We start from the raw sequence: 18,518 nt of genomic DNA on the forward strand, positions 1-18,518 counted from the left end.
ACAAAAATGCAACAGAACACAAAGCCCTGGATATAATTTGTTTTAGAACTTAATTTTAATTTTAACCCCCCCTCTCCCCTTCTTTCTAGATGATAAAAATAAGACACACACGATTAAATCACTTGTATATGCTGTAGGATTGAAGAGTTTCAGTCCCCATTATATACTCAATTCTTTTGAGCCATTTATAATCCAGTCCTCGTTTATATTGCCTATATTCATTTTTCTTACTGCTGGGGTGGGGAGAAAACGGACGAATGTAAAATTGCAATATGACAAACGTAAACGGACAAAAAAAAAGACCCAACACATAAGAACTGATTTGGAGACTTGTGAATGTAAAATTTTCGATGAATAATACTAAGGAAAAAAAGCTGTTTATTTTCATTTATTTTGTATGAAAACAGTATAGCAAAAAACATGGAATTCTTTGAAAAATAAAAATCAACTGACTTACTCTTCGCTTGATTCCAAAATGGTACACTTTAGCTCCAAACAAAACGCTTAGAACAAATGTCATCACAGATCGATTTGACTTTCTAATTAAAAAGCAGCCATCACTTGAAATAGATGAACTTCTTGGACTATGACCACCCAAAGATGTAGAACTCGCGTTTAAATTGATATCAAGGTTTTGACATTTGCTTTCCAATTCCACTAGCTTCTTTTTGTCATCAGCTTTATTAATGTTAATATTATCTAAGTTGTCTTCAAATGATGTATCAAGAGACAAGTTAGAATTTGCTGTTGATAGGCAATACATCTCAGCATAAGACTTTAGGATATCCTGTGCTTGGGTCCTTTTTATTCCGCCGTGATACCAGTCACTTTTTGATACAGATGGCGTTGGGGGTAGATACAGCTCTGAAAAAGAATAGGTTGAATGGAGGACAAGTTTAACTAATAAGAAAACGTTTCTTCTGAGTGACAGATTAGCATTAATGTCAAGTTTCTTTTGAACGATTGTCAAGGATGTTGGGACACCGTTTTCCTTGTTAAAATATTACTCTTCTTGTTCTCTAAAGATGACCAAGGGGCATACTCTACTTAAGAAGGAACTCTACTCAGGAATACCAGCTCTAATCAAGCCCAGACAACCTTGATTGCTAGGAGACTGGATGGTAAGAGAAATAGTTTCGACTGTTTTTAAATAACGTCATTCTCGAGAAAACAGATATCGGAGCAACGAGGGAGATTTTGAACTTGCATAAAAATTTTCATTTAAATTTAATGCCAAAACGTTCAATCCAAGAGAAACACGTTACACTTAGGGAACTTACGAAATTGCATACAAAATACTAAACTGGTAGTTCAAAGTTAAATACGTGATTTAAAAAACTTATTTAATTTGATTTAGATTGATAGTAAGGAAACAGTTTGACTAAGAGAACAATTTTACAGGAATTCCATGCATATGTTAAATTCTAAATATTCACTAATTAATTTAAGGGAACTGAAAGAAACAATGTAGGGGAAAGGTCATGCTTGGGCAGTTTATGCAAGATATTAGATGGGTAGCTTCCTCCAATACTACTAATAAGTCATCGAAAGATGGTGCAGCAGTATCTAGTGGGAGAGAACTGCTAAGCCGCCTCGTTCATTGGTATAGTAGAGAAAGTAAGAGTTAGCATCATCACTATGCTTCTTTGGGAAAGAAGAGTCTATGCTATCTTGGCGGGGGAATGATGGTAGGCCCTTAACTTTCTCTATGATGTTGATCGGAAGAGGTTCTTGGGTCTCAACCAAAGTGAGAGGTGACAGATAGTGTTCAGTTCGTACCTTTAAGATGTCCTGAACCAACCCAACATCTATGAGAGCACAAAGGTCCCTAAATAGTAGTCATTCATAAGGTTATCTACCAAAAGCACATTTCAAACATCACCAAACTTAGTCAGAAACAACTATTAATCTCCCACCTCTACTACTCAGGATCCCAGATAGACCCGGCCCCTATGGAGAGAAAGCCGAAAGGGTCCCAAAATTTGTGTCACCTACATACATACCAGAAAGGGACGTTGGATCTCACTCAAACTTGGTTGGAAGTAAGAACTAGGCTCATAGATGCACTTTTCTAGGGTCTGCTTTTGATGCTACTAACGTGAGAATCAGAGGGATGGAGGTTACGAAAGGAACTTGTCATCTGCATCTATTAGAAGAGCTTAGTTTAGAAGATATCAATGAAATATGGTTGGATTGGACAGGATTTGAGCTGTCTTTAGGGGGAGGGGGATTCCAGGCTGATTCGATAATTTATTGAGCATTTGCTGCTAGAAGCAAGTGGGAAATAAGCTGTATTATCTTTTGGTTTACAGACAGTTCATAATCCAAAGAAGTCGTCCAGGGCAAGAAATCATTCTACTTACAATTACGTAATAAAAACACAATTTCTGTGGATAGAGATATTTTCAAAAGGTGGTCCTCGATGTGTCTCTTTTATTGCTACTTCGTTCAAAATAAACTTGCTTTTGGAGGTATCTAATTCCATGGCGAATATGAAACGGAACCCAAATCTTTTCTCCATGGCACATAGCTGCAGAAGTTAATATTTGGATTAAGCATAACTGAATTAAGAAAGTTAATGAGCGGGTACGTTGTCGTGGTAAAAAAGTATTTTGGAGAAAAATTTTGAAAGTCTTTCTCCACAAAGTTTTTGCGCAAACGCACACTGCGCAAGTTCAAATCACTAGTTATTCAACATTCATTTAGTAAAACCAGCTTTCATAACCTTGGCCTAGGTTGTAACACTATTTTTTACAATATCAATAAATTACAAGACCATTGAATCTTATTAAAATCTATATTGTCATAATTTATTGAACCACAAAACTTAAGTTCGGGTCTTCAGCCATTTCCCTAATTTTAAGTTTACGATCCTAGATTACAAAATTACACACTTTCAAAATAATTTTGCTGGTTTCTGGTGTGAAAGACTGGTCAGATCAGTGCTTTTCCTAGACCAATTCGGAGCTACCTTTAAGTCTATTAAATCATATAAAAATAACCGGGTCAGACATTTATCTTCAAAAAGTTGTTCAAGAGTTCAGAAGCCTCCGAAGCTGATTTTCCAGACTGAAAACAAAATGCTATATAAATGTGTTGTTTCAGTATCCACCCATTGTGCAGTTATTACTCCAGCATGACAAACACATACATCTGAACTCAACAGGCTGCTACTGTGCACAGTAAAGTTAATATACATTAGCGAAAAGTCCTATACTTTCCATTGAAAATTTCTGACACAGATCTAAAACCCCACAAGCTTCATGGCTCTGCATTCACATACGCGCAATGACAAATATTTCCGACGGAAAACCAAGTAGCAATTGAAACTACGGCTCTGACGTATATGCTCGGAGTCTAATTCAGCGTTATAAAATGTGTGTTACGTTTGGGAAAAGATTTCGCTACTGGTATACACTTATACTGTTCTACTGTGGCTTGAACAAACATATTGCGATGTTTGTTTCAACACCTATCAAGAACAGACCAAGCATCACTTCCATGCGATCAGACAATTTTATCTACTTTTCTTCAGCAGCGGGTAAGCAGAGGGTAAGAGGGACGCGTCAGTTAAATGAATTCCCATAAAACATCATTGAACACTGGGTGAGGCTGTTACGTCAGGCGCAACAACAACAACAAATTCTCCGGAGTAGGGGTACCAACAGTCTTGAAGCATTCTAACCATACCCCGTATCTTATAAGCGTTTGACCTTTATCACTGTGACATTCACCTGCAAAGAAAAATTTTATACCTGAGGTAACTACATTAGCACGAAAAACTATGACAGAAGTACCCACCTAAGAATCTTGCACAAGAATAATGACCAGACTTTCTAGCCAAATCTGAGGGCACTTCATCAGATCGAGTCCGGGGTAGATGTGCAGCTTTGAATTCCAAGAGCCTCTTACAGCATTCGGTGTATCCTCTATAAGCAGCTTCGTGTAGAGGCACATAGCCTTTAAAAAGAATTTGTTTTATTTGGTTTATCATCACTATTTGTCTTCCTTTTTTGTTAATGGATAGAAATAGTTAGCAAAAAGTACTTGGTGCATGAATTTGACGTAAACTGTCATTCATTTTCATGAATTTTATAGATTACAGATCTTCAAAATGCTTGCCCCTTCAAGTGGACTATTTCTGAGTACGTCAGAGATGAGACGTCGTCGACTTAGGGCTAAAATTCCAAAGACTAAAAACTTTAGTCTAAAAGGCCTTGGTTCCAAATTCCATTTACTTATTCTCAATCCCTTTATAGAAACAACAGAAATTAATCAAAACATCAGATTTAGTATGACAAGGGTTCTTAAATTGAGGCTCATTGATTATGCAGCTGAGAAACTCGCAGACGTGTCTCTGTATAAAGCATTTCAACAATTAAGTTTGTCGTGTTTTTATATTGACGAAGGATTTGCATTGAACATCAACTCAGATAACGTTTTGATTTTTATTACGTACTTTGACAATTGATTTATAATAATAATAACAATTTATTCTAGAAAAAGCCCGTGGGCCATAGGAAATTTACATAACAAAAACAAACAATAAATTAACTAAAATAAATTAATACTATTTAAAGAAAACGCTCACCATTTGCCGCTGCAATCCTGACAAACCTTGCTATGCTTTTAATACTCAGGAAATTTGTCTCTTTCATTCTATCTACCATCCATATCTCATTCAATTTTTCTTTACCATACATCTCTTGCCTCCATTCATTCAATTCGACACATTCACACAAAAAATGTATCAAACTTTCATCCTGACATCCACACATAAGACAAGCAACACATTCTACTTTCTCCGCTATTCTCCCTTGTTACTTTCTTTTCTCACCAATCAAAAATCCATTTCCCCTCCGATCCAAATAAGCCTTCAAATCCACTCTACTTAACCCAACCTTCCAAAATAGTTGTGCTCTATTTATATTTTGACATGTCTGTGTCAGATAAAACATGTTCGTCTTAATAAAAGTATATCCTAATTTATTAAAACCCAAGATTAAAACTTAAAAAAATGGATTGAATGATTCTTTCAAAGTCAAAACCTTCGTTTTGGTTTCGCAAAAGCAATCATAGCCAAAGGGTATGATCAGTATTGCATACTTTGACAGCTATTTTACAGCTGTACTTTATTTTTAATTTGCAATGTTTGTGTTGGCTGAATACAGATTCGCGTTAATAAAATATATTCTAATCTATTAAAACTCAAAATTAGAACTAAAAAAAATACATAGAATGATTCTGCCAAAGTTACAACCTTCGCATTAGATTTGCAAAAGCAATCATAGCCAAACAGTATATTTAGTATAATATAACAAGATACAAAAGTATCTGCGTCTCGAAAGAGACAAGAAAAAGGGGATTAAGTAGTGGTTTTCAGTACTGTTTACCTATATTGCCACATAAAGATATCCCAGAAGTTTCCAATACAAGCGTCAAAAATTGATGTAATAAACCTTGCTAAAAAAAGAAAAAAAACCTAAAAACTTAATTTGTTTCCTTAGAAGTGTTTCTACTTCATATTTGAGCATATCCAGACATAGCCTAGCTTTGGGGCTAGCATTTGGTAGAAGTGATATCTAACACTCGTTGTTATTGGAAAACAAATTTACAAATTTTGAAAATATCACATCTAACTAGATGAGTAAATGTTAGTCAAATTCAAATGTTTACCTATAGAATCGTTTTTTTGTTTTTTTTTTCTCCTCTGCTATTATTTGCTTATAAACCAATTTAGTGCGAAAGAGCGACGATAAATACCAGAAAAAAGATTTTTCTTTAATTTATATTACTTTTTAATATCTTCTTACATACAATCTGAGATCCTAGCCAGAGTCATTGCTGAAAACCCCGAGGAAATTTTCAGCCCCTCATCTTTAACAACACGAAAGTCGCTTTTCTATGTGCAGCACTGGTGTGTCATCTTTGTTTCTCTTTCTTTCGTCACCGCTAGGAGGACACTGCAACATCGTAGAGGGCATCGTAGAGGACTTATTTGAAGGAAAATAGCTGTATCAACGTGCTTGTAAGTACCAAAACACTATGCAAAAAATAAAATGTATTTTTGAAAAAGAAAACTACATATCCATATACGATGTCATATCGGATATGAAGTAATATTTGAGTGTCTCTGCTGCCTGATTCCCTGGGGATCGTTCTTTGCAATATCTAACTAAGAAAAAGCCAAAGGTTTTTTCTGTGAGTGATATATGAATATGGTTGCAGCGACGTTAAGATATACTGTTAATCTGATCAAAAAAGTAACCTAGGCCTAAAAGCTATAACTACGGATTTCAGAGTGGGCCTGAATTTTATTCCTGTGCTTGAGAATTTGGTCGTAAAACGATCCCGTGTGTTAACATGGTACTCACATCATGGTGAGACAACCTTATTGATTACCAATAAGAAACATCGAGATAATAGTGACCTTTCCTGAATCAGCTAAAAATGGTAATTTTTTCACTAACCAGGTTTTTGTTTTATTAAACACGTTTTTTTAATTTTTGGTTACTATGGGCCGAGGTTCGTTACTTTACTAGGTTGCAGCTATCACTGCAACGCTGATACTATGGTAGGTAGACGACCTTGCTGGATTAATTCAAGACACTAGGGTCATATATATTAAAAGTAAAAATCAACCTCTGGTAGCGTAAAATGTTAATCAGAAACTGGAATTTAGGAAGGTTAAGGTAAGTCATGAGGTCGACGGACTCTAGGATGAAAATTTTAGAGGAACTTTCTAGAAACAGGTGAATATAAAAGTGGAGAGTTTACAATTTGACAATGTATAAGATAGAATAGTTTTTTTTGGAAAATAGGTCTCAGGGTCACCACATTCTCACTCGCTTTATGAAAGATGCGGTTAAAACCCAAAATCCACTTTACTGTCTAGCACTGGATATTTCTAGAGCGTTTGATAATGTTTTCATTCTAATGACCTACATTGTCTTACTTTCTGGTGTAAATAAATGGCTCCTGGCAGTTTCAGGATATTTATGTTCTGGTGCTAATGTTCGGGTAAAATGGAATGGGGAGCTTTCAAATCCCATTTTCGTTTGTAAAGGAGTTCATCAAGGAGCTGTTCTGTCACCCAGTATATTCAAATACGTATTAGGTCAGTGCCTACGGTCTTTGCCAGTCGCGATGACGTTCTTCTATCAAGCCGTAGCCGTAGGAGCCTAATTGAAAACTTTTTCATACTTAAGTCGCGTATTGGTTCCGTTGGCCTGTCAATTAACCATACTAAACGTGAGTTTATTTGTTTTAATAGTCGATACCATGTGGCCGCCTTAGATCTTGATAATGCTTCCCTTCCTTGCTCTAAGTCAGTTAATTGACTGGAAATTTCGTTCGGTTGTTCCTTTTCTTCTACCTATTCAATCCTGATAAATAGAACGGTTAAGAATCTAACCGCGTATAGGATCGCTAAATAAAGGTAGATTTAATCGAAAGGGTTAATTTAGTTTGTACCACAGTTTTTTTTTCTCCCGCTATTCTCTTCCCTTCCGGTACTACCCATTTGTTCCGGATGAAGAATTGTTTTTATATAGCGAGTGTCATACTTCAGATATTGTAAATTTTTGCTTCGTTTACCGCGATGGTACCGTAATAATAAATTAGTGTTGCTATACCATTTCAAATAAACGGTCTTACTGATACTTTATGAGGGAGAACCTTGAATGAAGTTTTTGTTTATGACCCTGTTGAGCATTTTTTCCTTCCTGAAGCTGGTTAATTAATTCTCTTGTTTATATTATTTAAAATTATTTTTGCGTTGTTTTTCGCGTCCCTTTCTCTTCAATTTTTCGCACTCCACGTTGTTATTTTTAATTTTTGCGGGTAATATGTTTATATGATTATTATTATGTTTATATGATTATTATTATTAAGCTTCCTTAAGACCACGAACTGAACGAAATAATTAAGTTGTTTCGATTAGTGAATTCAAGATTAAGAAATAAAATGTAGAATGTGAAAAGACTATAAGAAATAAGATTACCTGTCTCTTGGCGGCGTATTTGGGGATTAGCACCATATTTAAGCAACAAAGAAACACAATCGGGACGGTTGCACATGCAAGCATACTAAAATAAATTACATATAAACATAAAAATAATCAAGTAAAGAATAAGAATAAAACTAGAGTAAAGAATACCAAAGAATAAGTAAAAGAGCAATCAGTCTAGCCCCATGATTGTCAAAAAGATATCTGATAGTATTACAATGACGTCATACATAGTAGGCTATAAAAAGTGTTGTAATTACTTTTCATTAGTATACAGTATGCCTAGAGGACGACCCAAAAAGATACCAAGTTAATGGCATTTTAAGCTTCCTTCAAGTGAATACACGTAAAATTTTGGAAAACAAAATTTTAATGTCACGAAGGCGGCATCAAGATTATAGAAATGCCTAGGTGGCACATGTCCCAGAATCAGTTGGATACTACTGTTCTAATCCTTTTACATCAGTATAAGACAAACAAAAATCAAAACGAAACTGAATAACAGCATTTTCACACTAAAAGATAAGCTTTTATCCAACTAATTACACGTAATATTAGGTTGACAGATTATCAACTCCTAGTGCCTAGGGATAAATTTAAAATATAGCAATAAGAATATGATAAAGATCACGGATGCGTGTTGGTTTGTTGTTGTTGTTTTTTGCCAAAGGTGATCGTATCAAACCAATGATCCCAGAAGATTAGGATGGGGCTTATCCGAAAGGAAATTAAAAGTTTTAGTGCCCTTTTCAAGTTACCAAAAAGATTGGCGGGCAGTCAGCCCCCCTCTCCCACCCAGAATTTTCTCACCAAAGACATCCTATCAAAATTTTAAGATAGTCGCTTGATTCAGCATAGTTGAAAGGTCCGATGGTTATACCTCTGGGATGAAATGACACCCCACAGTCACATAGGAAAGAGATTAATTTGTGTAATTCACCCATTTTTTACATAAAGTATTCTTTATTGAGAAATATGCCAAAATTTTATATGGAGGAAAGACTGTCCCTACTTAATCACTCACTCTTTACGCTAAAGTTTAACTTTTTGTCATGATTCTTTAAGAACGACACTGAAGGTCCGAACGACTAGTTCAATATGAACGAAAAATACTTTTATAGTGCTTTAAGACTTTAACGTATAGAGCGGAGGTTTGCCGAGGGGAAAGCTTCCTTTATATAGGGAATAATTTATGTTCATTTAAGGTATAATGTTGCTCCTTACTTCCAGTTGAAAAAACTGATTTTTTATTTAATATGCAATCTAAATTATGCATAATATAAGACTCTGCTCGATTTTTCAGATAAAGAAATGAGCCCCTCCTAAAATTGAAAGGATTAAATAAACTTTCGATCTACATTAAACTTTACTGAAAATTCACAATAATCAAGTTTTGTACTTCAAGCCTTGAATTTTCTCAATTCCTGTACAAATTCATCCCAAGTTTTGAGTGCTGAAGACTTCGGATAGATGTATTCGAAAAAAAAATATTTTTCTAAGACAAAACCAACCTCGTTTTACCTTTAGGATAAAAAGGTGATACGGTTTACCATTTGTGATTATGATGCTAGTCGCCAGTGCTCCCTAAAGAATGAATATGTATCAATTTTAAGTCATTATATAGCCCTCGGTAAGAGCAAAGTAGTAAAATCCTTCTCAAATAGAGAGAGAATTTATTCATAACACATCTTAGCCAAGCATGACGAAATACCATGTGTATGGCCCTCCTCATTTTATCCTGAATTTAGACAGAGACAGTATATGAGTAAAATGGAAGAAGTAGAATATTGTATTAGAAAAATACCTCCTCCTCCTTCCCCCTGTTGACTGTTTTGTCATTTTGTTCATCCTGTTGTTACTCGATAGTTTATTGCATCATAAATTTAATAAAAAATTTAAATTTTGAACTTAGGTATGTAAGAGTTATTGTAAAAGTCAAGCGATAGTATATCAGATGTTAAACGGGTGAATCTTTATATTTATCGGAGCAAGGAGATGGAGTCTTAATGTTAGCTTGTAAAATCCGTCATGATTATGAGGTTAGTCCCATTTCCCATTTCCCCTAAAATGGGAATCCCATTTCCATTTCAGGGAATGACGAAAATTTCTAGTCCATGGGGGGGGGGGTAAAGGCCGAGAATGAGCAATAAATTTGTTGGTGAACCTAGCCTTGCATCTGTCTAATATACAGACTCTGCATAACAAAGTTAGGAAGAGTAGATTAAGGCAAATAGACACGTGTAATGGGCAAGTGGATTAACAAACTTGTCGCTTATTTCAGACTTTTTCAAATAGATCCTAAAAATATTATTATTCGCCAAATTTTTCCTCCGAGATTCCAAAACGAAGTCACATGGTATGATTTTACCTCTTTACAGTGTTTAATCCTTGGATTCAAATTAAATGATTTTTCAATTGATTATTTTTCACTAATTAATTTTAATTCTAAATTAAATTTCAAACATCCAGTTTTTAGGTAAAAACAGTTTGATAAACGTTTTATTGTCATTCTTAAGTATTGCTCGTGAAAAAAGGAAGTTTCATTGGCTTGATTGTTACTTACTTAAATGATTTGCACTCACTTTCTACAAGTTCTGCTTGACGTCACTTCTATATGACCTCAATAAACTACTCTGAGATAAGAAATGTACAGCCTACCTCCATGATTTTGAACGTGTTTTATCTTACACACAACTCCCACATACCAATCATTAATGGCAAGATCGCAACAGGAGCAACTCGTTTGTGCTGCCCATATGCATACCATCATTTGCGGAAGTCAAAGTTGTCTGATAAGGAATTTAGATCAACTCGAAAAAAGGTTGATCAAAATACTTTATTATAATAAAATCCTACAATGAACTTTTATTTTAAAGAAAGAGCATAACAATAAATCAATGAAAAAAAGAAGTCAAAAATTATTTATAATTTTTCAAACAGTTTGGGTATTTGGGGTGGGGGGTCAGTTGCCCCGACTACCCCCCACCCTTTGGAACCGCCCTTATAAACAGAGGCATGTAGATTACATTTCCTTTGTAGCCCCTAGCTCACGCCAATCGACGGCATATACTCGCATGCTGTTGAAGACCTACAAGCAACAGAAATATACTTAATGAAACAAATCGGTTAAATGTCCTCACATGTAGGGGAGTGTAGCCGAACGAATCCCGAACATTAATAGCTGCATTTCCATCCAGCAACTGCTTTAGGATATCCAGTTTCCCTAGTTGTGTCGCAACATGAACTGCAACCTGTCCTTCACTATTTTTACCGTCCATTCCACGATATTTGCTTCGAATTAGCTCAGTCACAATCTTCAAACTACCTAATAAAAAAAAAGAAGGAACTGACGAGATATTTGTATTTGGCTATCACTAGAAAATACTCAATGCTCTCTTAAGACTAATCAAAACAAAATGCGTAAACGGGTATCATGAGAAATGCTCAGAGAGGAAGAAAAGTTATTATGTTATGATTCATAAATGATCTCATAGGACAGATATGGCATTTGGAATGCAAAGCACATTCTTCTCTAAGTAAATAATCAACGCAAGTTTTTAAAAATCAAGTGGTTATAATTGATTTAAAAGAATGCACCGGGTTTATTTAGCAATAATAACAGCAATGATACTGGTGATACAATTCAATTTCAAAGCGTAACAAATGAGAAAATTATTCTGTCTACAGCCCTATTTTACCAGAGTAAATAGGTAAATGCACAGGCAGGGGCAAACCCAGGGGATGGTTTTAGAGAGCACGTGACACCCCACAGAAGATCAAAAGTAGCACAAATTACGGCGGCGGAAGGGCGAAAAAGCCAACGAGAAGACCAAGTTCCGTTGGTACCCCCCCCCCCCCAAAAAAAAAAAGAAATCTGTATCCGCCCCTGCGCACAGGAGTTTGTTTCAGGAGATAACTAATCAGTGAAACATCGGAAAAAGCGTGCGAATCTTTGAACTTGGGATCATGGAAAAATCATTATACTGTACCATACTGTTTCTTCAACACGCTTGCCTGGGCTTGAGGGGGGGGGCACTAACAAAACTCGTTGTTAATAGTTGATGGCAACATGTGTTGAAACTAGCTTGTCTCGTGAAAGTGCCCAGAACGTCAGCCGTCACAAATAAAATTGCATCAAATGAGTTCTAAAACTAACCAAAACTTAAAATGAATGATAAAGTAAAACTTAAAATGAACAGAAATTGCCACAAGTAGGAGTAAGGCTACCACCCTCTAAACCTCCTAAAGGCCATAGCGCTAAGGGGGTTGTTTACTATCACAAAATTACCTTCGCTCGTCTTTCTCCCACTGAGACAAATTTTTCATGCGTGTCAGCCTCGGTGTTCATAGTAGTTCCCAGGGATGTAACCCCAAGATATATCGAAGGAATACTGCAATACCACCCACCTCGACATGCAAAATGGACTCAATCCTTATTTGTCATCATGGGATCATTCACAACTATTGTTTATGATGTTATTAGCGTAGCATTCCAGATCATACAAATATCAAATTTACACCTTAGACAAATAAAATAGAAAATTGAAGAATTGAAAAATGATTGTTAGTAAATACCGAAAAGTAGTAAACGAAACACACTCAAAAGAATTAGTCATTAAAAATGCGAGGTCAAGTAAAAAAAAAACTAGGATTGTTTCAATACTAACATAATTAACATGTGAGGTAATGCGTCATAATGCCTTTTACAACAAATTGCTGGAATTATATTAATTCAATAATTTACAGTGCTACAGCTGTTTTAATGCCATACTACGGACACATATTTATCTCCCTTCTCGGTACTTGGTTTTTCATACAAAATTTCAATATCTGTCTGAACATACTCCACATATACTTCGTTTGGATATCTGTCTCAATTCTCGTCACATGTTTCGATGAGAATACGCTATTTCGAAAAATTTACACAAAGTCCCTATTATGGTTGTTTGAGTATTGTAGACAAAAAACCGAATTGAAAAGAAAATCCAGGGCTAGCAGGGAAACAAACGAAAATGAACAGCCTTCAAATGTCGAAGTCAGTCAAGAGTATTGGTCCCCCAAGTTAATAGACAAGGCTGAGTTAGTCCTCAATCCAGACCCAAAAACAAACAGACACAAGGAAGGTGACCACAGAGAACACAGTTTCGACGAGGCTTTTCAGCTAGGAGATATTTTAGACTATGTCAAAGCAGGAATGGAAGCCATTGTTGAGGATGAAGTTACACAGCGTTTCGAAGCTCCCCAATTGAGGTCATGGAACTTTCTAACAAGAACAAATCATTATAAATTTATTTGCCTCCGCTCGAGGCTCATCTGGTTATTTGGATTTTTCTTTCGACACTTTGTTTTGTTTCCATACAGACTTTTGATTGGCATTATTGGGGTATCATTTCTGGTGATTAGTACAGGAATAATTGGATGTTTCCCTGACTGCAAACTAAAGCGTTTGGCATATAATAAAACACTATGCCCAATATTCCGAATCCTTAGCCTTTCCCTTGGAGGAACCATCACGTTTCATAATAGATCATACAAGCCTACTTCCCAGGGTATATGTGTTGCAAACCATACTTCAGTTATAGACGTTGTGATTTTAGCCACAAGTCAGTCCTACAGTCTTTACGGCCAAAGTTATAGCAAGGGCCTTCTCGGATTCATGCAACGTGGATTATCACGAGCATCTTCTCATGTGTGGTTTGATCGTTCAGACGTTAAAGAAAGAGCGGCAGTTACAAAAAGGATAAAAGAACATTTGGCAAAACCTGATGAATTGCCAATGTTGATTTTCCCGGAAGGAACATGCATAAACAACACATCTGTAATGCAGTTTAAAAAAGGAAGTTTTGAAGCTGGCGGGAGGATTTATCCTGTTGCAATCAAGTACGATGCCCGATTTGCTGACCCCTTTTGGAACAGTGCCCAAAGCACCATGATTCAGCATTTATATTCAATAATGACTAGTTGGGCCATAGTGTGTGACGTTTGGTATCTTCCTCCTATGAGTCAGGACGAAGGAGAAAGTGCAATTGAATTTTCAAACAGAGTTAAAGCAGCGATTGCTAGGCAAGGTGGACTAGTGAATCTTCAATGGGATGGTCTACTCAAGCGTAATACACTTAAGCCGGAGTGGAAACAAAAACAACAAGAGGAGTTCAGCAAGAGACTAAAAGATCGAGTAGCCTAAACCTATGCTAGGCTTCCCTTATATTGTATCAGATTAACGACACTTCTTGACTACTAAGGTACCTACGTCGGCCCTGCAGTGCATTGCTGCAGCATGATTCGATCTCTGGGTCCCGTATTACCAAGCTAAGATCAAACCCACTGCGCCACCACAGGACTTTCCCTTATATTTTCGTCAAGATTATTATTTTTAAACGATAGTGGCAAAAAGCGAACAAAAGACCGAAGTAACTGAAAATAGAACAACATTTTTCAAGTAAATTTTGAAATATGAAATAATCGCCATTTGACACTGATTCGGGAAAAATAAGTGTTGTTTATGAGATGCTTAAAACTAAGGAGTAATGACGAAAACAAAAATGTGTGGAAATTTCGAAATAGAACATGAAAAAATAGGTGACGCATGGAAATAAAAAATATACCATATGAATCCATTACTGAAACATCGTCGAAAACCACAATCCAGAGATTTTTTAACCCTCAGTCTCAAAAACTGAAGAAATCATGTTTTAGCTTTGGTGGGACTTATGCATCCCATTTTTTCTTTCTTTTTTAGCGGTGCTAAGGGGGGGGGGACATGAAAACAATGTGGAGAGTTATTTAAGAGCTCATTTAAAAGTTAACGAACATTTTACTTGACTTTTTGATATACATACTTTTTGTAAATTTTTCTAAATAGAAACAAAATAAATTGCATTTTTTCACAAAAAGCTACATTTTTTGTGTTATTTCGATGTTATTTCTCAAAAATGGCGCCAGATAGAAATGAGAAGTGGACCAGATCTTATTTTAGTCTTTATGTCACTAATGCTGATAGCTTCAAAATTGCTCTTTACTAAGGTTCCTGCTCAAGAAAAGCCAACAGTATTTTCAAGTTTAAACTACTATGGTTGCTCCCTTAGGGGAAATCTAGTAAAGACGTTCCCCAGCCCATAGTAAGTGACAGTTTAAAAACACATTTTGAAAAAAAAATTGTTAATTGAGGATGAATCAGCATTTGGAGTTGATTCAAAAATGGCAACTATTATTTCAACTTATTAATGATAAAAGTTTACTACGACCACCAATTCACGAGGAATCTCGAAAGCTAGCATGAAACCCCAGAAAATGGTGTCGGGTCGAAATGAAAACTACACCAGTAGAATCACAATAGTCGAAAATCCCATTTAGCAGAATTGCAATCCAGCATCCTGAGAAACAAGGAAAATCGCTTTCACATGGAATGCAGTTAAGCGTCTCCTTCTTTTTTCTTTTTACTTTTAGTTGTCACTAGACGGGCACTAAAACATCGTAAAGAGGTGTTTAAGGACTCGTTTGAAAGGAAATTGCAATAATTAACAAGATATATAAAATAAAATTAAAAAAATAATAATAAAAAAAAAAAGTTTTGACAAAAACTGCATCCTCACACGGTATAATATTACACATGTATGTTTTGCCGGGGTATGATGTCATACTTGATTGACTCCGTTTTCTGATTCCCTGACGTGTCGTCAGATTCACTTTCAAAATGGTTTAATTAGAAAACACTTAAAATAAGGATTGTTGCTTCGTAAACATCGTAAAGAGGTATTTAAGGACTCATTTGAAAGGAAATTGCAATAATTAACAAAATATATAAAATAAAATAGAGTTTTGACAAAAACTGCATCCTCACACAGTATAATATTACACATGTATGTTTTGCCGGGATATGATGTCATACATGATTGACTCCGTTTTCTGATTCCCTGACGTGTCGTCAGATTCATTTTCAAAATGGTTTGATTAGAAAACTCTTAAAATAAGGATTGCTGCTTCGTAAACATCGTAAAGAGGTATTTAAGGACTCATTTGAAAGGAAATTGCAATAATTAACAAAATATATAAAATAAAATAGAGTTTTGACAAAAACTGCATCCTCACACAGTATAATATTACACATGTATGTTTTGCCGGGGTATAATGTCAAATTTGATTGCCGCCACTTTCTGATTCCCTGATGTGTCGTCCGATTCACTCTCAAAATGGTTTGATTAGAAAACTCTTGAAATAAGCATTGTTGCCTACTTTGCATGGCGTTAAATATCTAAAATGGTTCTAAAATGCCCCCTGCGGAAAATGCACCCGCGGAAAAATACACCACCACCACCCCAAAAATAGCCCCCCGGGATTTTGAGTTTTGTTACTATTTTCCGTAAGGGGAATGAATTTTGGTACTTGTGTATTATACACTACTCACTCTAGTTTACGCTGCGTAAAATTCGAGAACAAACCGGTTTCTTCGTAAGTTTCTTTGAGCTAAGGGCGAAACAAGATAAAGACAAAAGACAGAATAGATATTTGCACATAAGGAGGGGGTAAATTATTTAGACAGTTTGAAGTCAGAAAACAATTCTTACTTCATAATATGTAGAAATTGTAATTAACACATCTTGCTACCGACCCGGTATAATTTACCCCCCCCCCCTCCCTATTGTTTAAATATATAGCCCAAATTTGTTCCTAAAGTGATGAAGAAACTAACTATGACAATAAAAATGAAAAGAAATTAACTTAAAAAGCTTTTTCCATAAAACAAGTTTGTCAAAGAATAGTAAACAGCCTTGTTAAGCCAAAAATGAGTAGAAATAAATTCAAATAATTTTCCAAGCGTAAAACTACCAGAAATCACCCTGAATAAATGAATTAATCCCAAAACGAGCAGAAATCAGACAGTTCGTGGTAACGAACTGTAGGTATAGAGCGACCCAGCTCAATACTAACTGAAACTCTAGAAAACAGAATTTTGAAGCCAACAGATATGTCAAAAGAATCAGTTGCTGATTCCAAACATATAAATTTCATCAAGTTTAATGTTACTCATGAAAGGTTACGAGCCTGCCAAAATTTGCATAATTTTCGAAAAAAGGGGAAAACATCCCCTAAAAGTCATAGAATCTTAATGAAAATCTCACCATCAGTTTCAGCGTACCAGAGAACCCTACTGTAGAAGTTTTAAGCTCCTATCTGCAAAAATGTGGAATTTTGTACTTTTTTGCCAGCAGAAAGATCACGGATGCATGTTTACTTGTTTTGCTCCTCCCAGGGGTGATCACATAGACCCAGTGGGACTAGCAATTCGGGAGAAGACTTATTCTAACGGAAACAAAAAGTTTTAGTGCCCTTTCTAAGTTTCGAAAAAAAGGAGGGCAACTAGGCCACTTTTTCCCAAAATGATCCGATCAAAATTTTGAGATAGCTATTTTGTTCAGCGTAGTTGAAAGGTCCAATAATTATGTCTTTGGAGATAGTATGACCCCCACAGCCTTTGGGTAGAACCTTTAAGTTCTAAAATTTGCCCATTGTGTATGTATAGTATTTGTTATTGGGAAGTATTCATACTTTTTCGGGTAGGGAGGGGAGGACGAATTTTCGACAGGGGGATTTTGTATGGGGAGAATTTTCTATGGAGACGGAAGTTTCAAGAGGGTGAAATTTTCAGGGGAAATTTTATACTGGGGGAATTTGCCAGGATTTCCACATGAAATTTCTTTATAAGTCTTACTTTCTCTTTATCGTCTCAGTTTTAGATATTAGAGATCAATTTTAGATATTAGATATGGAGATATTAGAGGCAATTGTCCGGGGTAAATTTTTACGAGGATTGCATTGTACAGGGCATACTTTCCCAGGAGGGAAATTTATCTGTGGAAGTAGAGGTAGATATCCTGGCAGTATTAAAAAAAGATCAGAAACTAAATGAAACAAAATGTTTTTTCAACTGAAATTAAAGAGCAACATTAAAGCTTAAAACGATTAGAAATTATTTTGTTTATGAGGGGGGTTGTCCCCTCCTCAACACCTCGCTGTTTACGCTGAAATTCAAAATTTGTCCCAGTTCTTTAAAAACGACTCCCAAAACACAAGGTGGTTTAATTAGAACAATAAGTAACGTTTTTTTTTAAAAGTATCGAAAGACTTTGGCGTGAAGAGCGAGGTGTTGAGGAGCGGGCAACCCCCCTTGTATACGTAATAGTTTATATACGCAATAATTTTTTTTTAATTTGATTACAATAAACAAACTCAAAACGAGCACATGAGTAGGGCTGACAAGCCCCACACCTCCTTAAGACACAATCCGTACTTTACTGAAAACAAAATAGGTTTTAAATGTTTTCACTTTTTTGACTTTAATAAATAAAGAGGTATTAAGATTATAAGGAATAAATATCAGAATATGTATATTAAACTGACAATACACGGTAATTTGTTGTTTGTCTTTTTCTTTTTTTTTTAGCAAAGTGCAAATTATATTCCAGTCTTGAGAAGACATGGGTGTCGTCAGCCCTACTCCTCTTAATTTTTG

At 35.6% G+C, this 18,518-nt stretch overlaps 2 protein-coding genes across 3 annotated transcripts in view; one reads left to right on the forward strand and one right to left on the reverse strand.

The window, feature by feature from the left end:
- LOC136036093 (tyrosine-protein kinase Shark-like) overlaps nt 1-18,518 on the reverse strand; it is a 105,846-nt gene that overhangs the window by 65,619 nt on the left and 21,709 nt on the right. For both annotated transcript variants that reach the window (XR_010619634.1, XM_065718087.1), the window contains exons 5-8: nt 11,149-11,333; nt 8,003-8,087; nt 3,802-3,960; nt 458-864 (exon numbers count right to left, since the gene is read on the reverse strand). Coding sequence is in view for 1 of the 2 variants with exons in the window: in XM_065718087.1 (XP_065574159.1) it covers nt 458-864; nt 3,802-3,960; nt 8,003-8,087; nt 11,149-11,333 (836 nt within the window). In the remaining variant the exon portion in view is untranslated. The remainder of the gene's footprint in view (nt 1-457; nt 865-3,801; nt 3,961-8,002; nt 8,088-11,148; nt 11,334-18,518) is intronic.
- Nucleotides 12,578-14,302, forward strand: LOC136036094 (glycerol-3-phosphate acyltransferase 3-like). The gene has a single exon (XM_065718088.1). It carries the CDS (start codon nt 12,705-12,707, stop codon nt 14,190-14,192), a length of 1,488 nt encoding a protein of 495 aa, XP_065574160.1. The 5' UTR covers nt 12,578-12,704; the 3' UTR covers nt 14,193-14,302.

Source organism: Artemia franciscana, chromosome 15, assembly GCF_032884065.1.
Source record: "Artemia franciscana chromosome 15, ASM3288406v1, whole genome shotgun sequence".
Taxonomy (NCBI): Eukaryota; Metazoa; Arthropoda; class Branchiopoda; order Anostraca; family Artemiidae; genus Artemia; species Artemia franciscana.